The sequence below is a fragment of the Ammodytes marinus genome (genome assembly GCF_949987685.1).
Source record: "Ammodytes marinus genome assembly, chromosome: 3".
Taxonomy (NCBI): domain Eukaryota; kingdom Metazoa; phylum Chordata; class Actinopteri; order Uranoscopiformes; family Ammodytidae; genus Ammodytes; species Ammodytes marinus.
This window is the reverse complement of record NC_137232.1, coordinates 16,897,674-16,921,906: the sequence shown is the minus strand read 5'-3', so window position 1 is coordinate 16,921,906 and position 24,233 is coordinate 16,897,674. Positions and strand designations below refer to the sequence as shown.

The 24,233-nt window shown below is 38.4% G+C and overlaps 1 protein-coding gene across 1 annotated transcript in view; it reads left to right on the top strand.

The window, feature by feature from the left end:
- Positions 1 to 24,233, top strand: part of b3glcta (beta 3-glucosyltransferase a) — a 66,681-nt gene that overhangs the window by 9,317 nt on the left and 33,131 nt on the right. Inside the window, exons 2-3 of the mRNA XM_080053825.1 lie at positions 915 to 958; positions 21,076 to 21,115. Of these exons, the coding sequence (XP_079909951.1) occupies positions 915 to 958; positions 21,076 to 21,115 (84 nt within the window). The remainder of the gene's footprint in view (positions 1 to 914; positions 959 to 21,075; positions 21,116 to 24,233) is intronic.

The following is a 24,233-nucleotide window of genomic DNA, read 5'->3' as shown; positions in this document are numbered from 1 at the left end:
ACATGAGAACCCATTTTCTTCATTGTGTCTCTTGGCAAATTTGGACTGTATGAAAACTGGCTTGCATCCATTGTTGTTATTTCATTCTTTCATGACTTGAATAATTAGGCGTGTTTCATTTTTCTTGAACTGGTGGCTTGTTACTCCAGGCTTTACACATAGCAGTGTTTTGAAGTTCACTCAGCACTTTAAATAATTCAGGGAGAGGGTTCCTTTGCAATGACTAGAATCAATATCCGACCAAAATACTGCAGATTGGTTCACAATTCTATTGTACCCATTTTATAAATTATATACATCTTTTGTGTTGGATTTCAGCTGCCTTTTTTCAAGAAGATATACTGTATATCTGTAGCTTGTAGTTGTTTGACACCCTCACAGTTGCACTTTTAATGGCTGCCATAGCAAGGCAGGATGAAGTTTATCTCTTGTTTCTATCACCTAATTAAAGTCAAATTGAACGCTGACTGATGTTAGAGTAAAAGCAGTTTGATCTAATCTAAACTAAACTGCTCAAAGTAAATTAATGCTCAGCGACACTGCTGCTTTTGATGTATTGATTTAAAATCCTCGGAATCTCTCTGTGAAGATTTTCTTGACTCGGAATCGATGGCAATGTAATGGGAAAGAAACTCTCCTGACTCTAATTACAAACTCAGAGATGAATAGGGCTCTCGCAGATCCAAAAGAATTAGGCTCCGAGTTACCTTTTCTTAATATGTAACTTTCCAAACATAAAACATTTTGTGTTTGTTAAGCCCTATCTTTTTCTATGCAGCTTTTAGATAGAGAAGCAGCCCATCCTGAAGGAAAAAAAAGGATGAAGTGTATTGTTCAGGTTAAAAAGGATTAATTGCGGTTTGTGTTAACTTATCTCAATTAATTGCATTTCTCTCGTCTTTCTTTTCTTACAGTTCATATTAACTTCTCTGCTGGCAGCTCAGGAAAAGGCTCCCAGGTAAGAAAAACAGTCGAGAGGTCATTCTGTTTTCCCTGTGTGCAGATGAGTCTGAAAACCCTGCGCTGTTGCTCCTTACTTGATAATTAGTGTTAATGATTAATTGCCTGCTCCCTTGCCTCTATTAAAGCTTTAATTACCTGACCAGCCCAAATTAAGGACCATGTTTGTTTTTGTCTTTTTAAATGGATTGATTATTGGCCTACGGATTTGGAAGTTTAATTTGCTCTTTAATACAAACCCATTCACAGTGTTTTCCCCCTTGCTATTGCCTTTTCCTACTCTGCAGTTTCTGCTTGATAAATAATTAACACGTTTAGTTGCTCCACTTCTTCTTGGTGTGAGAAGATGTTGACAGTAAGCCTCCTGGCAGAGGTGCTTAGCATCACAGAAATGGGGAAATTACTGTCTTGCTTTTTTCTACTGATGTCAACCATTTATTTTCCTGCAGACAAAGTTTCACCCTTTCACTTTATGCCTTTTTTTTTCGCCAATTGTTGTAAATAATGTTAAGCAGAAATGATCACCCCCTAAACCCTGCACCGTTATTTAAAATAAAAAAAAACATCCTGAAACAATTGGTTCTCTAAAGCACATGAAAATGTTGGCCTTTTAATTTTGCTCGTTTTCAGATTGTGCCAACATGATTGTATAATTATAATTGCCCCTTTTAAGAAAAAAAGGTATCGCAGTCAACATACAAATTTATTTTGATAAAAGAGCGATTAGGTACAGCTGCCTGTCCAAGTGATAAAGCAAAGATTTAAATGAGGTCCATTCATTAGAACGCCTTTTTAAGGGAATTGAAAATGCAGAATAAAAAGTAAAGTCTAACGGGCTAGGAAAAAGCTGATAAACTGGTTCTTGTCTGAACTGTTTAAATACATAGAGGAGTGAAAAATGAAAGAAAAAAACCTGAATAAATGACAAAACGTAACAAATGCAGATATTTCCACACAAGGGATCAACATCCAGTCATACTCTATGGCATGTATACAGAAATAAATGATATGATAAATGTTGTGCAGGACTAGTTCTCTTTTTGTATCAAGATGTGAAGAGGGAAAGATCTAAGGGACTTGGGAAGAAGGTTCATTGTGGGGGGAACAGATGGCAGGCGCTTCAGTCACAATGATGGCTCAATGTAGCGTTTCAATTGGTGACTGAAGTGACGTCTGTATTTAAATCTATAGGAAAGACGTGACTAAATAGGGTCAGGAATAAAAGTTAAATGGTCAGATGAGTCACCATATTCTACAAGTGGACGAGTGCAATTGTGGCCTTAGACCAGAGAATGGTACAAGCCTGCATGCTGGACCCCTACAGTGATGGGATCCAGTGGCTCTGTTATGTTACAGGGGGCATTTTGCTGCCATTATGTGAGACTCTTCCCCTAGAGCGAAAGGGTCACTGCAAATCAATGCAAAGTTGTCACCTATATGGTCCTATCCTGATGGGAGAGGTCTCTTCCAAGAGCTACATTTTGCCCTAATCCATCAGGCACAAAGGGTCACTCAATGGTTTCAGTACGAAAATGATGTGAATCATATTATTTAGACCTCACAGTCGCCGGAACTCAACCCATAGGAGATTTTGGACTGACGTTTAGATAGAGCTTTCCACCGTCATCATCAAAACTCAAATGAGAGAATATCATATGAGTGTTTAACCCTCGGAAGAGTTTGCTATAGTGTCCAAACCAAGGCGCATTGAAGCTGTTCTGTGGCCAAACAACTTACTAAAACACTTACCATTTTTTCTTTAATTTGTCATTGGTGTGTTTATTCTTTGATATGAATGTACACGAGAAGCACCATCAAAACCTTCATTTTTGTCCTCTCCATTCTCAACCTTGACTTGTGGCTGCTAATGCTTTAGAGAGCTCTTTGGGGAGTTGCCTGGTTACCACAGGACCCCGGCAGCACTGCATCTTCTCCTCTCTCCTATCATGCCCTTTGTGTCTTATTGCCTTCCCATGTATTTTTTTGATATATTTTTTAATACCACCACATTTTCATAGGTGGTTTCCAGACAGAGTAGTGTCAAATCTGTTTTACACCTTGTCGGAGTCAGACCTTTGCTGTTTTCATCATGTTTGTCATGTGTTTTTCTCACCAAACCCGACCGCTAAATGGAAGTCAGGTTGTTGCCCCCCTTTTAGTTCTCCTGAGCTGAAAAATCATCAAATTAGAACGGAATACAAATTTGTAAGTCATGACTGCCATTTTTGTTGAGCAAGCCATGGCTTTTCATTAGGGACATTGCAGAATGCTTGAAAGTTATTTACATGTTGATTACAACATTTTGTGACACATGCTTAAAAAACAAGTTTTTCGGGGCGCCCTTAGCTCAGTTGGTAGCTCACGACAGGTTGTGATATATGCTTATTTTATCACAGTTAAGGGGAGTTGTTCGGCAACCCCCTTGACAGTGCTATAATGAGCTTACAATATCAATTATTGCTAAATGACACACTACCATTTTTATTTTTTATTTAATTTAAAATTTATTTTTTAAATTTTTACAAAAAAAGTAGTTCCTCCTGGCTGCCTTACTGCACAACGGTTGCTATGCAACATAGTGTTCCTCATGATCAATCTATGAGGTGGTAGCTGGGTTCGCTGGCAATTTGTTGTGGAACAGTTCACATGTTACTTTGGGCCATAGCCAACGGCAAACAACAAGCACTCAACCTCACCATGTGCTCTGAGCTCCTGTTAGTTTCCTCAATATCACGCCGATACCTCACTCGCTCCCGGAACAACAATAACAACATTTACCTTCTCTCCGCCAGTCACCGCCTCTCAGCTTATAGCCTAACATGTTCAATGAACCTGAAGTAACTTTATTTACCATTGCTTTTTAAAGCCACTACGAGTGACATTGCACGTTGGCGGCCCCTTTGGACAAAAGCGGTAGTATTTTTACGGCACCCGCTGTCGCAAAGCTGTTTTCTAGCTCGTGCCAGGCGTGCGAGTGTGAACTGAGAAGGGCACAATATAGTGCATGTCTGTGTGTTGAAAGTGTGAGGACTCTTTTCAGCTCCGTGAGAGTGGTTTTGACACTGCATCAACTAATGCCAGTCAGTGCTACACAAACCTGATTGCAATGAGTTGATGCAGCAGCGTCACCTAACTACTCTCTCTCACGGAGCTGAAAGATTACGTGTCCTCACAGAAAGCGAATGAACGAGAGACGGCAGTTAGTATGGATCACGATGAGGTAATGTGTTTGTGTTGCTGATGTAAATAATGACTATTTCAGATAATGGTTATCTGATGATGGTGAAGCAAAGCAAACTTTGTGTTAGTACCAACCGCTCATTCATTTAGGAGTAAACACTGCAGTCTAGTTCGCTCTCGTGAAATTGTATACACGTTGCTTGGTAACGCCCTCGTCCCGCCCGTAGCCTATATCACTCTCCCTTTTAGCTTTTCTTCATTGCATTCTCTTTTGTTTCTTTGATGGTTCAGCCCCGTTATCAGTCATTATGACGACAAATAACTGTCTCAAACAAGGCTCCCGCTCACCTTCCCTCACCTGGAGGGATAGGCTTCTCAAATCGCGTTGCTGCCCCACACTGAAATCTGCGACCAATACGGATATGTGACCATGGAGCATGCACGCGTGAACCGAAAATCGAATTGGGTGTGCGACCAGACCAAACGCAGTAATAAAAACTATATAAAAACGTCTTTCTTTGCACTGATGGTCTCGTTTGCTGTTAAAGGTAATTTATGATTATCAGAGGAAACATGAGGCTGTTTAAAATATATTTAAATGTTACTCGGAGCTGCTTTAATCTTAGATGAACTCCCTCTCCTAAAAGTGACACTCATTACATAACATTAACATGTCCCCCAGGCTGTTACAGTACACACTAGCATGGAGAAAAATAGCTTCTCAGGCCTTGGTTCACCTTTCCATTTCTGACACTGGCATAGAAATTTCTAACATGTCAGTAAATGACTCTTTTGAGATGCTTGGAAAGTCTAATACTACACCTTTGTCTGTACACCAACATGTTGCACACTAATTCGACGTCATAGCTGTTATATACACCCATTATATCGCGGCTATGAACCAATCAGAGTGCTTGATTTGAGCTACCCATTTTATAATGCAATATAGGCCCACATCAAAATAGATAATTTGTGGTTTGCATAGTCCACATCCAAAATACCTTTTGGTTCCTGCTTCTCCAATCCTCGTTAACAAAGACAATTTATTCAAGACTGTTTTTGGTGTTGTTTTTGTGCCAGATACTCAAGTGTGCAGTGCAGCAGTCATAAATCAGTTGTCAAACTCAACAAACAAACAATATTAATTCCTCACAACCTTACTGGGTTGATGGAAGGATAGAGAAAGTACGTTTGAGTCCGTTTGAGGACTTTATTGCTTTAACAAAGGGTTTAATGTAATTTGGTCCATACTGGTGTTTTCAAGATTTAACCCTTTACAAATCAGTTCGTTTACCTTCCACTTATTTTTCCGAAAGTATGGATTTTCAGGGGTGTGAATCCATGATTTCCATCTTTCACCCATTGGTTTCCATATGAAAATCAACTCTTGGGAATTTGACAGTTTCACCGCAGAGTTTCTTCCAGAATATTCATTGTCTTATTGCAAGCTAAAATTTCTGACTTGCCAGTGAAACTAGTCTCCGAAACTTTGATATTAATGTGCATACTTTTTTTTTAATAATTTAATTAATCACAGTAATGTTAACAGTTAGAAGGCTGTGTTGGAACATCATTTCATAATTTTATGAACCTATTAATAACCATAAACATTTTGTTCTGTCTGGCTTCTGAAAGATTGAGACAATTAGTAAAATTATAGTCAGCTTTCGAAAAAAAATCTGGCAGACTGTTATGTAATAAATTGAATTTATTTTTCTTTTAATGGAGTCAAAATAGCAGTTTAGACTTTTTAAACCACTGTTTGATCATAGCTTATTTCATATGATTTCTGTGCCAGTGGTCAGCATATGATCTGGCACTGAATAAAAGAAGATTCACCATCGGAGTTCCAGCAGCTTGGCTCATCCCTACACCATTTAAATCAGGCTAAATCTGCTGGGGCTCCTGTAGTGTGTGTGTGCGATATGGGTAACGCTGATCTCAGAATGCAAAGTAGCAACAGCCGAGTAATATTAAACCTACAACAACATGGTTATAAAATGAATAAATATGTTGCTGGGTGACACTGCAACCCGTGGCTTATTGTTTGCTCCTGAACAGTGGAGAAGATTATCATCCATTTCAATTTTCAGGGAGGATTTGAAATGTTACATACTCTGCTTTGATCAATGCCGTTGCATATAATGTTGCTGCAAAAGGCTTATGTTACTGTATGTAAAGTAGGAAAGATAGTTGCGGCAGTAAACATTGAAGTGTAATTTTCAGTGGTTGTCTTTGAACACAGTCCATTCTATTCATATGGGACCACCTTTTGAAGAAAGCCTGAAGCCTCTGATGACTGCCATCAGTTTGAACATAAAATTACTTGGAAAGTTGGCACAGGTACTGTCATTATCCATGGAAAGCATTAACAACAAAAGTGTACTAAAGGTTTGCTAATGTAAGCAGAAGTGCCTTGATCTGATGAACTCAATGGAGTCACAGCGGCAAGTGGATGCATGGAGGGCTGCACAGTTTGAGAAATACTTTAGAAACTTCCTGCTGAGGGCCCTCCAAAACCAATGAATAACTAAAACTTGTTAGAAGTGCATATGAAGGTTCCTGTCACTTCACCACCATGCAGGTCTTCTCAAGATTTCACAAGACACTTTTAAAAGGAAATTATAGGACTCAAGCTTTCACTCTGGAAGGGAAGATTCACCTTCAGGCAATGTTCCTGGATGTGGTGGAAAAAGCAACATGCACTAACACCCAACAAGTACAGGACCGAAAATACAAATTCAAGATATGTTTGGGTCATTGGGCTCCATGTGTTTTCGAGGCTAAATGGTGTAGTAACACAATACAAACGTTTCTTAGGTTCATCCCTAGGCTTCTAAGGGAACGACAAGCAACAAAGAACAACTTATTTATATATATATACGCTAGTATGCCAAAATGACACCAAATTGCATCATTGTTAGCTTCTAAATCTTCTCATTTGCCACCATAACCACTTTCCTGAGTCTCTTTGTTCCTTTAAAAATGACCGATCTTTATCTCCGTTTTATCAGCACTCAATCTCAAATGCCATTCAGTTGTTGACTATAATTGTAGACCTATTTACCGAGAGCAGCGGAGAACACAGATTCACTGCCTGAAAAATCTCTGGAGATGTCCAGAAAACAAAAAACCATTGATAAGCAGGAGAAGGAGGAAGATAAAGGATATGCGGTAGAAATGAAAAAACTGTTGGCAGACTTGATGAGGGAGTCTGAGCTGGCACAGCTGCAGGCTGATTTGGTGCAGCTGAAGGCTGGGATCATTGAAGAATGGATGGGGCGTTTTGATGCAAAAATTTAAGAAAAAATTGCTGCTGGTCTGAAGCCACTGATGATCGAATTGAAGGAGCTTCAAGCCGTCAATGTGAAGTGTTTCCCGCAGGATTTTTTTCAGTAGCGGTGGTGTGGTCCCCCGAACCCTCTAGGGGGGTCCGGGGGCATGCCCCCCCGGCCAATTTTTTTTTGTACCCTTTAAATTTGAATGCATGAATCTGATGCACTTTGAGAGGAGAATATGCACTTAAATCCCATTCAAGGAGTCTTGTGTATTACTATAGATAGGATAATTGATGCTGACTCTTAAACAAGTTTAACCCTAGCCCCTAAGCTATTTTTGAGATGTTTTGGTTCGCCTGGATTTATTCTCTAAGCTTGCATTCATCACCCCTTTAACGCACAGCAGTCAAGCTATGAACATCATTTATTTGGGCCACAACCTGGACTATAAGAATATGTGTGCTGCAGTGATGTCGTTTGAATGTAGGAAATATCAATTAGACAGGGGTGTCAAACTCATTTTCACAAAGGGCCACTCTACGATATGATAATCACACTAAGGGCCAGACATGTAGTTTACCGACATGACTTCCTTTTTAATCCAAAAAGTAAAAACAACATACCTATCTATGTATATTGTAAACCAACCTGCGCACAGGGCAAATAGGCTAGGTTTTGTTTCAACATTTGGGGGTACAAATTATAGGTGGGGGGTATAGCAAATTTTGAATTTAACACTTAATTTCCTGCATTCTGGTGAATACAAATCAACCGATCTGTGCCTTTTCTAGAATCAATTTAGTGGAAATGTATTTTTTTTTCTGTGAAGGAGAAGACAACATCCAGGTTCATTGAGAAAGCTGTTATGGAATAAATTTTTTTTAGGAATCATGACCCAGCACCGGTGTAAACTATTGATGACAGTTTACATTGGTAATGAAAAAAGCCACCACTGGAAACAAAAGGGAGCAGCGCCAGCTAGCCAACGTTAGCTACATAACACATAACCAGATAATGTTTGCATTAATCCTTAGACACTTGACACAATCAAACATCAATATTAGCATGCTATTTTTTAGCCACACAGATTGGCCTATTTAAAGCTTTTAGAAAACTGACATCTTTTTCATTGATGCAAGTTCATCAATTCATGGCTTAAAAACCATGAGCTGTAGAACTTTCAGCAGACATTCCTAGCGGTAAGCTGCGCGACGCGCCGCTGCTGTGTGAACCTGGGGGAAACACTGGAAGAAAGATCAGCTCTTGAAAGAGCTGGGAGATAAAATTGATGACCAAGAACAACAAGCAAAAAATAGAGATGTGATCCTGACTGGTATGGTTATTAAACCAAGGTCGTATGCATCTGCCGGGAATGGAGAAGAAGAGGGCGATACAGGGAATGTAACGGTGGAAAATCAAGTGGCAATGTTTCTGAGAAGCAAAGCCATTAATCTGGATCTAGAGAACGTGGAGTCCTGTTTTCTTCTCCCGAAGGGGAAATTCGCCAAAAAGCGTGCTGTCATTCTGAAATTTGTGAGTAGAAAGCATAAGATAAATCTGCTTAGTCAAGGCAAGAAGCTTAAAGTTGAACAAATTGGAATGAGTGAAAATTTAACCAAGAGAAAGGCTTATCTGGCCTATCAAGCGAGAGGGTTAAAAAAATGTGGATAGGTCCAACAAACTTGGATGAGAGATGGAAGAATCTTCATCAAAATTAAGGGAGCTACACACGAGGAAGCCAAAATTGTGCAAATCAAAACGGAGGAGGATTTGGATCGATTCCGGAGGGACGAGGATCTGATCAACCCAAGCAGCGAGAATGAGCAAAACATCCGCTTGGATAAATGATCATGAAAGTCTGGAGTTATTAGATAATCATTGACCCATCACTTCTACACTATCGGAAAAAGAGACTGTCATTACCATACTGAGGATTAATTCATCAGATGCTTTCAAACAAATGGGAAATTGTCCATCTTTCATTTTTAATAGCAGAAGTCTCTACACTAACTTTTCACAAATTAAGGAATATCTACAGAAATTCTCCAACCAGTTCAACATCATTGCAGTGTCAGAAACATGGATTAAAGAAGGCAAAAGCATGGACTTTGAACTAAAGGGATTTAAACTGGTTTGTGTCAAAATATAAGGTTTGAAATCGTAAATACAATGTGCTCTGCAATTGATAACCTAATGGAATGTGTGACTATTGAAATTCAAATGAAAAATAAATGTTAATTATCAGCTGTGTGTACAGAACACCCGATTAAAAAATGGAAGACTTTATAGAATACGTGGGAGAATTACTTTCAAAGACAAATCAAAAGAAGATATTTATCTGTGGGGATACAAACATTGATTTACTTAAAAAAAATTAAATAAATAAAAACTCATTCACTGACTGAAGAATTTGTAAATACACTGCATGTTATGGGCCTGCAGCCGAGGTCAGCAGACAGACTGACTGTTTTGAATACTTTTGCAGATGTGTTTAGACTACCAGAGAAGAAATGGACAAGGCCATATCACTATCTGAGGCAGAGAGGAAAATTGAAAGCATGTCTGGTGTACACTGTCAATGAATAAGGAGACCTAAAATTGTTTGTGCATCTTCTTAAAAAAATTAAAATAAATGTTTTAACTGTATCAGTATCTGTGCATCTGAATCTTATGGCAGTGGGGTATAGCCTTTGGCTTCTCCTGCCACCCTTCGGACGATAACACAAAGTAATATGTGTGAATATGCAAAGAGAAAATTGTGTATTGTGTGTAATTGTCCGGAATAATAAATAAATAATAACCAGTCTTGTGGGAGAAAAAAAGAGCTGCTTCCTTCCTTTAATGACACACTCAATTCAAGCCATCATGTCTGATGGGTCAATAAAATCCTCTGTTTGCACGTTTTTGTGCTTTCTGCTAAACATCATTTATCAACGATTTGTGTAAAAACTCTTAACTGCACTACCTTAATGGCTGCAAAAAGAGCTTTTCTTTTTCTCCAACATCCTTTGATCGTCAGCAGTTGTAGGAAAATTCAATGGAGATGTGAGTGTCATACTTATGTCTGAATCATTACTTCACCGACACGGTGATGACCTCATCGCAGTAGAGAAGACAGATACTTCTCTGAGAAAGTTGAATGCTGCCAATGGGCATCTGAAGAGCCCACTGCATATGGACAGAAACTGTTAATATGTATAGTTACCCAGGCAGTACAACATCGTCGGCATCCATTTAACATGATCTTTTTCTGGAATTATTGGGACAAACCTGTGATACGCTTTAACAGTATACTCTTGGTAAAGTTTCCCAATTGGTCACAATATTAAGTCATCCATTTTTGCAGTACAAAAAATCAGCATGTCTTTTCTCATTTATTTTCGATGCTTTATCATCATAAATAAAAAGATATTTTGGAAATATCAGCTGGAGTGGCGTATCAGTGTCTGTGTTTGATTGGCAGCAGCTGGCAGACTGGGCCAGCTGTCAAAACAAACAAACTTGCTAACACTGTCTGCTTGTAGACTGTGTTAGCAGTAAGTGAGTGATGCCTCTACCAGCATCAAAACTGACAAGGTGACATCTTCAAGAAGGTTTACATGCTGCTGCTTGATGCACTGCAGCTAATTAGAATATATAGTCTTCAAACTGATGTTAGCAGTGCACTTCTTCCCAGTAAATATTCTGCTGGCGGGTACTTAAACATGCTAAGGTGCTGCGCAGGACGTGGTTTCATGGTTGTGGGTTAGACGGCTGGAAAGCTAATGTGGTTGTTCAAGGTGTGTGGCTCCTGGGACGTGTAGCAGGATGCTGTCTGGCTCAGTGTGACCGTCGGCTTTATGCAAGATTTGATTGGCTGCATCCAAATAAGGTCTCCAACTACGTAGGCGAATAAATATGATTCCAATTAAACTTGAATTATTTAATTATCTCTCAATAAAACACTAGCTAAATGTTATTTGAAGAAGTTCTTTGCAACTATTTATATTACCTTGTCATATGTATAGATAACGAGTTGTTCCCACTAATTTAATTTACTTGAATCTGAGCGGTGGTAATATGTTTCTTATGAGTTACATATCAAGTAACTCTAAGCTTGTCATCATATAAGACATGCTAAGATTGTATATTTTTACCACAATCAGACCTGTGTCATGCTATCCTCACAGAGGTACAGCACAGAGAAATCATGAAAAGTAATCCACAATAATGAGATGTAGCTCACAGTGTTTTGGCAAAAATTGGTAAAAAAATATCAGTCTTCTCAGTAAGCATACTGTGACCCTAACTAACTCGCACAGCAGGGCTTGGCCATAAGAGTCCCTTGTGCCCAAGGCAACCAGATTTGGACCATTGTCAACAATTTTGTGCGGTCTGGTCGCTTCTGTTGGCAACAGTTTTTCCTGTGCTTAAAAATACAAAGTTGAATCCCTCTGTGATCATCTTCTAACTAAATGCAGGGTTCAACATAACTTTTTTTTCCTACTGGCCCGCCGGGCCAGTGGATCTGAGTTTTACTGGCCCCTTGTATATTTTCACTGGCCCTGCACACACTTTTTTTTTCTTCATAATTTAGTGTCAATAATTATAATACCTGTATTAGAAAAATAAAGAAAGATAACCAGATCTAAAGGGAATATCTATACTGTAACAGTATAGATATTCCCTTTAGATTTGGTTATTTTTATTTTAGTTAATTATATGAAATGTTGATATTGCTCATACACATAATATAAAACCAGGCAAACATATTGAATTAGAAGCCTACAACTGAAAGTATGTTGAAAGAGTCGGCCAGTATTTTAAAGTCCAGTAGTTTGATTTTATGATTTTTGATTGTTTTTATTCTTGAATTTGGGCAGTTTAATGAATAGTTCACCTGCAGAAGTCATGTTCAAACATAAAAAAAAAATAAGAGATGAAGGTCTGATCATTCTTTGTGGTGTGGTAGGCTGTTTTTTACTTTCTCTATATGCATTAGGGATGTGAATGTGTCGACCGAATGACCGGTTTTCCACTTGCGCTCAAGTTGACTTTAAAAATAGAATAGAAATACGAAAATCAGGGGGTTATGCCGTTTTTTTAATGGGATATTTCACCGTGTATGTGAGTTCACGTCTGGTCGTGAGCGCGCTGCAGGAGTGTCACTTCTCCATGAAGTGTCAGCTTCACATAAGAGTCCGGTGTGGGACCATTTTTTCAAACTATTGATAAAAAACAATGCAGTGCAAAATATGCAGCATAAGTTAAACGCTCGTCTGAGACTATGACGTTAAATCACCTTAGAAACACACAATGCGTTCGTCCGATCACAGCAGCGTTTCACCGTGTGATCTCGCCAGCGAGTGAGCCGCCGCGCAGATGAACTGTGGTTTGTGGCTAAAATAATAACCGGGGATATTCTCCCCGTTAGCAATTTCAATGGGAAAGACTTCCGCGATTTGATTGAATGTCTCGAGCCTGAAAACACAGTGCCAAACTGCGCGACTATAGGAACTGTACAGTGAGCGGAGTCCCTCCGTTCGTTTCTGTCTACAACCGACACAATCACCGGAGACGCATTCACAGCGTTAAAATAACGCCTCTCATTTGTATTACCATTGGGGCTTGTATGCAAATACTGTAACATTCCGGTGGCAGATAAAGGAAAAGCGCAGTTATCACTTTCTGCACCTCAACCTCTGCTGTGGGAAGAAAGAAAGGGGGCAAAGCAAGTCGATTGATTTGTCGACTCGCAGGCGGACGGTAGGCAGCTCTGCCAACGGAGCGAGAGTGCACCCGCTTCTTGCTCCACCTGTCAAAACGCCCACGCATCGGTTGTCCATTAAAAAATATATTTAATATTAGGTTTATTATATTGAGTCTTAAATAAACACTGCTTTCATTACGACTCTCAACGCGCATTTCAATAAACCATGATAGTCTACAAAAAAGGTAGTCTACAAAAAGATACTGAACTGTGATTGGCCAGTCACAACACATATGATTTTACTGGCCCCGGGCCATCGGGCTATACGTTATGTCGAACCCTGCTAAATGTGAGTGCCCCTGCTGAACTGTTTCGCTTCACAAGAAAATTATAAAGCCATGGATTGAAAAATGCCAAATATAAACCTTTTTCAAGTTTATATAACAACAAAATAACTCAAAATATATACCTACCACAAACTCACAGGACATGTAGCCTATTTCAGCACTTGAAAAATGTTTCTTGTTAGGGTTAACACAGTATTAGTCAAAGGGCTGATGATCAAGAGAAGGCAGCAAAAACATTTTTATTAGAGTAGGAGAGAAGTAGTATAACAGTTGCACCTTTACATCATCTCACCAAAACTGTACTTATTGAGTTCAGAAATCTGGAAAGTGTAAAGGCTACAACACCCTGGACCGCAAATAACCTTTTTTTAATTATTCCTAACTTGTCTCCTGATGCAACACAACTGTCAGGCTGTAGATGCAACCAGACATACAGGAGTTACATATTCATCGTATTATTATTAATCCTGTTAATTGTATTACCTTGGAAATCTGAAATTGAAATGCAGTGACATTAGTTGCTCACTCACTAACTAAATCCAATGTTTAAAATCTTAATGGTTGTGTGCCTGTTACATGAACAGAGAGCAAGAACATTTTGTTATTTAAAGTTGTTTAAACTTAAATACAAAAATAATTAAGACAGGTAATTTGCTGCATCTCCACGTGGACAAATAATGCTAGTTACAATGGATACAATCCAATGCTATACCATGCTAATACAAATCTTAAAGTGAAATTAGTATTCTACCTAATTTGTTTTGTATTTGGCCTAACATTGTTGGCCAATGAAACTGTACCTAACATTTGGGGGGGGGGGACATGGTATTATTACCACTTGGGAACTCTTATGTACCTTTTTGGTCCTCAAACATGTACATTTAGTTACTTGAGGTCCAATATTTAACCCCTAGGGGTACGTTAGTGTAGCTGCCACCATAATATTTGAATACTGAATATGTTATTCATGTAACCTTGACAGGCTTATCATCACGCTACAGGTAAGAGCAAAAGATTGGCAATTATTTCTAAAAGCTATATTTAGGCACACCATCATATGTTCATTTGTATCATTAAGAGAAAGTTAACAGTTTAACTCCTCAGTTTAAAGTCTCAATGCTCTGATATTATTTCGAACAGCTTTTTTTCTTCAAAGTGACAAAAAGCAGAAAATTGCTATAAGAGAACCTGACAAGAATAGCCTGCTGCTGTTCATAGGCAGCAGATGTTTCAAGTCATGAAGTCCATATGCATTAAGAGCTTTTGCTTGTGTATGAAAAATGACTACTGAACGAGATTTTAATCTTTAAATTCTTTGTGGTTCCTTGACATGGAGGAGATGCACCATATGCGTTTAAATTCTAAAACCTCCCAGTAAATATGAAATAAGAATGAAGCTGTGTTTTGCTTTGTTTTTACTTTACCACAATATAATTTTATTCCTCAATTAATAGAAATTGTAGAGTGAAAACACAAAATGAAGTGATCAACGATTCAGATGTTGAGGGCGCTTATAGTCCTTTCCGACGGCCAGCTCCTGTAGAGATCACATATTTTTCTCCCACAAAATTCAGAAAATATTGCAACCTTGAACCTTGCTGGCCATCAGTGATCTGAAAGCTAATGTGTTTTGACGGGTAACTCACCTCAGTGGAGCATCGGTGCCCTTTGTGACTTGTAGCAGATATGTAGCAGTGGGCAGCTCTGCGGTGAATGTGTGTGAAGAGCTTCCAAATGAAAAGCTGGATTCAAATGTTTGTCTTTGAGGGTGTCCTTGTTACTCAACCATCAAGTTAAGTAGGTAGAGCATTGCTTTTGAGGAGTTTACACGTGTACACCTTGGCCAGGAAACACATGCTGCCGCTGTTCTGAGGTTAAACACAAAGCCCAATCTCTCTGTCTGTCTGTCTGCATCAGTGCTGCGGTGCACCCAGATCAAAAGCGCTCAAGAGATGCTGAAACTAACCCCTTTTAGGATGGACAGTGTATACTCATAGCAATTCCTTTTTAACACCAATGGGTGTCTTGATTCCCGCTGCAAATGGCTGACAGCCTGCTGTCAGATGGGATTAAGGAGAGTGTTACCTGGATGCAGAAGGATAGACGGAAGGAAAGAGCTGTGGTCTGTAAACTGGGAATAATTATTTTCACAGTAATGGTGGAAGTCATTTTAGACCTGGTCTGAGTTCACTCTGCTGCAGATTTATAGCCCTCGTTCCACACCACTGCTGGGATTTTCTTAAAAAAATATTTTAAGTGAAACCAAGGAGCAGGATTTAAAAAGCCATTGAGTCATAAAAGTCCAATAAGTAACATTCTGACCACATATAATTGAGGTACATTCACGTTGTGATTTACATTAGGATAATTTTACATCTTTTTAAAGAAAAAATACATTGTTTTAAAAATCAACACAGGTGATGAGATTGTGATGAGTCTCTTGGCATCTCACAATTCTATTCAGGGGCCGTATTCACAAAACATTTTAAGGCTAAGAGTAGGTCCTAACGTGCTGATTTAGGAGTAACTCTCAAAAATAAGGGGCGTTTCACTCCTAATTTTAGGACTCCTAACTTTTTAAGATAAGTTTAATTCACAAAGCATTTTAGCGCTAAAACTAGCTCCTAAATCTATGAAAAGCTAAGAGTCCTCGAGAGGACTCCTAAGTCACTAAGAGTAATTCACAGACAACCATTTGATGGCATTTTGGAGAGATTTAATGATAGTGAGCTTAACAAAAGGTACCTTTTAATAACTGTGAGGGTTTAATGATCTTAGTGAAGTTATATTTAGAAAGTATAGACACATTTATATGTATTATATTCATATATATATTTATTAAGTTCCTTTTCCTGCAGTTGCTTTGGGTTTACGATGCGCTGAAAGTTACTGTTGGTGTCACGTTTGGGTTTAATTTCGTACTAGAGTAGGCCTATAGCCTATGTGGCGCTTCGCAGCATCTCCTCCGTTCCACAGGTCCGCTGTCTGTATAGGTGCGCGTCTCGCCTTTTCCCTTCCGCATGCACTTTACGATTTCGCCGGCTGTTGTTTCCAAATTGTGAATTTCCTGGTTTGTCGCTGTCTGACTATTGCTGCATAGTCGCCGTTGAGAGAAATACAGTGAGAGTGCATGGCGTGCAGCTGTTCAATGAGGATATTTGTCCCGATTCAAATCATTGTAAAATGTAAAATGAATAGACCTATGTGGCGCTATTGTAGCCTATAGGTTAATAGTGAACGAATGTGTGGGAAACCCTGCAGTACCTTGGTTTCATGTTAAATCAGTGTCACTTGTCATTAATTGTATTAAAAACTCTTAACTTTAATACAGCGACACGATATGATATCTCCCACAGTGTTTCTATCATAAATTCACTCTTAGCTCTCATTCCCTTTCAGCCAATCACTGTGGGCATAGAAGGTATGAACATGACGTCATCCATAGCAACAGGGTCAACCCCGCCCCCTCATTTTAGCTTAGTAGTCCCTCCATTCCTTAGTAAAAGTTGGTCTTATCAGCTTTGTGAATAGGTTTTAAGAAATGACTCCTTACTAAGAACTTTTAGTGCTCCTTAGGAGTACTCTTAGCGCTAAGATAAAATGTTTTGTGAATACGGCCCCAGAGGTCTTCGATTCAAAATCGATTATCAATGCAATCCTACTTTTGTAATGATCATTAAATACAATCAACAGATTAAACTAAATATGTGTTTCTCCAGACTACAAATTTGAATGATTTTAATATTTTTACAAAGAATGGATTTTTAATTGAAAGACTCACAGAGTACAAATATCTCTGCATCTGTTTAGATGATAAACTCACTTTTAATTTTCATATAAATAATCTTGTTTGTTGACTACAAAAAAAATTGGCTATTTTTAGAGGAACAAAACCACCTTCCCTTTATTTAGTAGGAAAAGGATTATTGAGGCAGTTGTCATGTCTGTCCTTGACTAGGGTGATGTGGTTTACCGGCATGCATCTCATTCATGTCTTAAACTCCTAGACTCACTCTGCTTTAAGGTTCATCACAGGAGATGCTTATGACACACCATTGTGTTTTATATGAAAAGGTTGGGTGGTCCTCCCTTAAAGAGAGACTTGATGCACATTGGCACATTTTTATTTACATAGCCTTGACCGCGAAGCTTCCTCGTTATTTAACAGAAATGCTGCAAATTTCAGATGGGCTTTATCAGACCCGCTCCACTGACATGCTTTTGCTTTATGTCCCACAAGCCCGGTCTGAGCTGGGAAAGACAACTTTTAGCTTCAGTGCCCCTGACTCCTGGAACAACTTATAGCAAAAAATTAAACTAAATACCTTCATATCCTTTAACCAATTTAAACAAACTATCTTAAATCTGCCAAACTCTACCTGTAACTGTTTTTATTAGGCTATATTGTACTTTCACCCATTTCATTTTAATTGCTGCCACTCTTCACCACTAAATGTGTAAATGTTTCAATTGTTTTTTCTCTTCACCTGTTGTTGTGTATTTGATGTATTTGCATTGAATATTTTGTATGTATTGTTTTTCCTTTGAATTTGTTTTGAACTCGACGTCATTGTAAATGAGGGTCACCCCTCAATTGGTCTCTCGAGGATAAATAAAAGTTTAATGAAATGAAATGAATTGCCTTCTTTGATATTGTATTAGAGAAAAAGCTTTTCTTGTCACAAATATGATTTGCTATGAACAGTGTAATAATCAATGCAGCTTGCATTTCAACACAATATGGAAGTATGTAAAAACTAAACCGATTCAGTTTAATGTTCTTTCTACTCTTGTAAATTGTGTTTCTATAGGATTTCTATTCTATTATTTTTTATGTCATTTCAACACATTGTGCAAAAAGTATGGCCTGGAATTCAGATCTCATACAAAAACTTAAACAGAAACAAAGCCGGTGCAGGTCATATGGGTTTGCTGCCCTCAGCACTTTTGTCACCACTTTTAACAACTCGCACTTGTGTTGTGTGCATTCGCAGTGGCGCAGGAAATACTATTATTTACGAATCTAATTTATTTAAATTAGGGCTGTCAAACGATTAAAACATTTTATCAGATTAATCACAGGATTCTGTGGATTAATCACGATTAATTTTACCATTCGAAATATGCCCGAAAAATGAGTGCGTGCGTGCGTTTGTATACGCGACCACGTCCTAGGGGACTGTTCATGTGTACCTGGAAGCCGACGTTATGTTGATGTCTGATCACACACACCTCTGAAAACTGCAGACGTTTGTGTCCTCGCGGGCTCTGTTCAGAGCGGACAATGTTTCTCCTCCTGTTGCTCCCGACATCAACTGCCACCCGCGGCAGTTGATTTTATACTAGCTATGCCCCCGACACAGACGTGACCGTTAGCAGTTTAAAACTTTAAAACACGGCACGGGCTAACATGCTGCTATGTTTTGCTGCGCTCAGCTACTGATCCTGGGTCAGCTACAACGTTAGATGACTGTAGTACAGAGCCGGTGGGATGTACGGGGCGGATCATTCTGCGCATGCGTTAAATGCGTTAAAAAAATTAGCGCCGTTAATTCCAGAAATTAATCACCTTGCGTTAACGCGTTAATTTTGACAGCCCTAATTTAAATATAAATAAATGAAAATTAAATTAAATTCCGATTATTAACTTATATGAATCGATTCGGAATCGTTCGAGAGAGAGAATCGCGATACATCGGAGAATCGATTATTTTCCCCACCCCTTCTAAACAGAGGGTTAAACCAACACATCATAGTCTTTTCAACTCTGATGTTTTCACAGCAAGAGTTAGTTTATCCTCCTGTTACAGCAATTTGCAAGTAAACAGTAGTTCACAATTCATAGAGTATTATTGGGCAAAGCTTCCTGGTTGTTTATGCGTAGTGGAAAAACTTGAGCCAGGTTCAACCTTTTTTTTAAACCTTATTTTTTTTTCAACTGCTAATTTACCACACATTACAAATATGTTTAACAGTATCTACAGTTAGGCTCAATTTCCAGATTTCTCAATTCAGCCCCATTTAAACCCGTCATAAAACATTAACTCTTATTTGTGTCCATGCAAAATCCTGTTGCAGGCACACATGCACAGTTTCACACACACACAATCCCTATAATTGTTTACGTTTCACCTGCCACTTAATTCATCACACTGTACGTCTGAATTTATTTGGACGGCGACAGTGCAGCGATTTTCTGTGTTCCTTCTGCCTGAGAGTTGAGGTGTGCTGAAGGAGACAGTGACAAACTTGCACCTGTCACTCATCTGACAACACCATCATATTCATTTTTTTTATGAGTTCCCCCTCCATATAAATATTGTAATTTTTTTTTTTTTTAAGTTGAAAAGATTTTTTATGGGTAATTATCTGATAAGGAGTTGGATTCTCCTGGCTTATGAGATGCATGTTTTCCTTGAAGAGCCTCTCCTCACGTTAGGAAATGATTTCAGACAAGTAGTTTGTGATGAGGTGAAACGGGAACCTTTTGGGCATGACTAATGCTACGGAGTCCAATTAAGCGGATGTCATGTACCCACTGAATTAAATCACTCTGATATGATCTGGATGTGCATATATTTGCCTCTATCTCCGATCACCTAGAAAAAAATAAGAGAAGATAGAGAGCGACACTTATGCACGAATCATCGCTGCGCATATCTTTATAATTGGTGAACTTTCTACTGTTATTTCTACAGCTGAAAAGGTGCCCGCTGGATGCTTGTCAAAACACTCAATTCAGGAGTTGATGAATATGATAAGAAGAAAGATAGGGAGAACAGGAAACGTGCCCTACAAAAAAATATATTAAGTGTAGTCGTGACAGTTGCAGGAAATTGTTCATGGGCAGGAAATTGACTGACTTAATAGTTTGTTCTTTTATTTTTATTAAAATTGCAAGCTCTCTTAATATTCTGAGATAGTAGGTTACATTTAGGATGGTTGAGTCCCTGTAACCACTGTGCCACACCCGCTGAGAGGTGAATTTACGACTTAGTTAAGCTCTGTGAAGGCTGCAACAGCTTGCCAATGAAATGATTGTTAGTCTAGAGGAAGTCATAAATCAAAACAGGCCTCAGTGTGTCATTATCTATTAATACTCTGGCACTGTATTGCTCTGGAAAAAGCCAGAACTCGCACGTTCTCTTTGGCTCCCAAGATTGAGAAATGCTTCTCTGAAAGATGGAGGGAAAAGACAGCTCTTCAAAGTTTGCTTAGCTTGTGATTGATTCACTCTTCTCTTTGTGGTCCACACCGCGTGCACCAACAGCTCTGGAGACAGAACAGTGTGTAATGCCTTAATTGAGTCGAACACGCGCTAAGCTTAAATTCCACAGGCACAAAACCCACACAATTAGGAACGACTAATGAAGGAGTATTACCTATTATATCGACAAATAACCCCTAGGGCTTTCCATATTTAGTATCACTAAGTCTTAATTAGATATTAGGAAGAGGGAATGGAATATTCAGCTCAAACTGAGCTCTTCTTTTTGACAGTTCTCACATCTTAGGTAAAATATCCTTTGGTAAGTTGATGTAAGTAGGTCATTATTTGAAGACGTGTCTGAATATCTTTTTTTGTTGCTGTAATTATTAATTCGTTTCTCTGTCTTTTCAGAGCCAAGATGATAGGCATGTCATCCACAACAATCAACTGGGTGAGTCTTTTTTTTTTTCAAAATTAAAACAGGAAGTCAATATTTTTTGTTGTAAATGTGCTGGGTAAAAGTATGTGCTCCTCCTTCAATGATATGATATAACAGAGCATAAAAGCCGGTCTTCAGTTATTCATAAATATAAGCTTTTATCATCTATATGTTTACCTTGTTTGTCCTCTTCAGACTTAGTCTAATGTTTTGTTCCCCAGAAAGGATTATGTACAACATACTAATTATAGTTAATTTTAAAATACATAATTAATAAAACCGTAACTAATTCTGCTGTATCACTAATGACATTTTCCTGTCTAATTATTAAGCAACAATATTACTGTATATTGTATAGTAAATATTTAGTGCAACTTATTTTTCTAAACATCTCTTAAACACAAAGTTATCTTGTTATTTGATATTACCTCTTCCCAGTACACAGAAATTATTTGATTTATAACATGTACATACAAAAACATCACATTTTAATATGTAGGCTCTAATCGCGGGAAATTTTGGACTCTGTAATATTGAGTTTAGTCTGACTCATTTGGAACTCATTTTTAATGTTGGATAACATTCAAAAGGATGAATAACTAATTTCAGTTGAAAGAGAAATGAATGCATTTGTCAATTGATGTAATCATGAAAATTCAATCCTTAAATGTAAATTGTTCTACAGTGAAATCTTAATAGCAAATGCTCTTAAATTAAAGGGCTTTTGTCTGCTGCCTGCCTTGAAAATTGTAATCTTCAAAGATCCCCAGTCTTCTTCAAAAATATAGTTCCATCCCTTTATCGATTTGACAGCAACCAGGAAAGGAGAGCAAATAAAAAGATCTCAGGCATGCCTTTCATGCTTCAGGGGGCTCATACAATCACCATCTGAGAGTGATTTTTCGGGGAGCCTGCAGAGGAGTTTGGAGCCAGTTCTCTGGACCTCTGCCTGTTGTTCATTCAACTGGGTCACCACGGACGCAAAAGCACACAAAAGCAACTTCATAATGCTCTCATTTGGCACCTCAGCACAGAGAGGAAATACAAACAGACAGATATCTGAAAAATGAAGCTTCGCTATCTGGCAACACCACAGTAATTCCCTTTGTCACACCAGAGCAGCTCTACGCGGCTGCAGAGAATATTGTTCGTGGGCAGGAATTCAAAAGATGGATAAAGAAAAGTCAGACTTTCTGTTGTTTAGAACAATACAGCGGACATCACAAGGTAGAACTACCTTGTTTACTCTAAGGGAGCTGGTGACCTTTTTAAAGGGTACTGGAAGTGAGCACACAAAGATCTTTAGAGGGAATTCAAGGTGCTAAACCTAACTAAAATGATGCCTCGTATAAGTCTGAATAAGAAAAGGCACTACATAGAGTTTGTATTCACTGCAGAGCCACATTTTTACATATATTTATACATTGAAAGTAGCAGTATTCATTTGGCCAACATTCATCAACACATACAGGGCTGTACAGTGCGACAGTTTTGATCGCATTTGCTACTGAAATTGATCACGTGCGATGATGAATACAAATCCATTCGCACTCATGCGACAGGTTGATAATGAGGAGAGGCTGTCTTTGAAACACAGAGGAGCGCTGCACAACACTGCTTAGAGGGCTCTACATTAACACTGCGGGTAAATGAGTCTTAGGCAAGTAAGTTATTGAGTCCACCCTTCACTTTGGCTGGTGAAAGATATGTGTCCTCGCGATCTGTGCTTGTGCAGCGATTCTACCTATAAAAACTTCACCAACGGCAATTACCGGAAGGAGACGGCACATTACCGCAGTTAAGTTAGCGCGTGTACAAACAGAGCATTTCCTGTGCGCCTTCACATTAAAAGCCTGTTACTAGCCAAACGTGAGTTGACTTTTATTTTGAAGCCGGTAAGAACAGGAAGTTAGCGCTTTTTTCTAGCTTGAAAGGCAACTCATTCAGCTGCAGTGAGCAGTCAACAGTAGCCTAGTCTATTTACAAAGTTTTAAATAAGCCACTGAAAAGCTACTCCCAACACATTCACAACAACCTATTTAGGCCTAATGTATCCTAAATTGTACCAATATGTATACTTATTTATTTAATAGGCTATGTTTAATGTTTTAAAGTTTGGTTTTAATTAACAGAAGCAATTGGCAGGTTAGATTATTTTTTCTAAATTGCAATCAGTGCACCCCTATTCATTTTTCCATAATTATTACTACACACACTAGGATATAATATGAGTTGAGAATCTCAAATGAGACCAAGATGACATGCTCAAAGGTAATTAGAGCGAAATGCAAGGGTTAAGGTTATGCAAGTTTTCAATCATACTTTGTGTGCTACCAAATTTATTTTTGTGCTACTGAATTTTTTTGCTTGCTAGCACCAGTGCTACCACCTAAAAAAATAAGCGTACAGCCCTGACATAACCTTTCACCTAGTGAAATGCCTATCATTCAGAGCAAACAATATAGTATTAAAAAGAAAATGAGTGCAAGGAAAAAATATTATAATAAAAATGCTTTGGCGCAAATGATCTTCAGCAGTGCCTAGGGCCATAAGTCCCTATTGAATGTAACATAACCTCCTACAGCGCAATCAAAAGATGGAATCTGTTTTTTCTCTAGCTTCACAGTTCCAGTAGAAATGTTGGCAGACAGGAGCACACTTCTTCAATTTGCCATTACATTTAGTATATAAATGGAGAAAGAATACATTAAATATATCTCTCTCTCTCTAAATGTGGTTGTATTAAAGTATGTGAAAGAAATGTAATTTGCTGCCGCATCAGAATAAACTGTAGAATAATACAAACATGTTGTAAGACTTCCAGCTGCCTTGACCAGTCCATTATGTCAATGCACCTTGTTCAATGAAAATGGATCAAACAATGTTTCATATGCACAATGTAACAGTAGAGGAGTCACCGTTGTGAATGATAATGAATGTTATAAACCTTTTTATAGCTTCTATAAAAACAGTATTCTAACATGCTGCTCCTGGTTTAGCGCAGACATGCATATTCACAGCCATTTTTTTCATTTGAGTTGACCGATCTGTGAAGATAAAGAAATATTGCTGCTGGCCTTCTCTTAATGAATCTTTTTCTATCGAGATGTCTTATTGCAACCTGAGACCT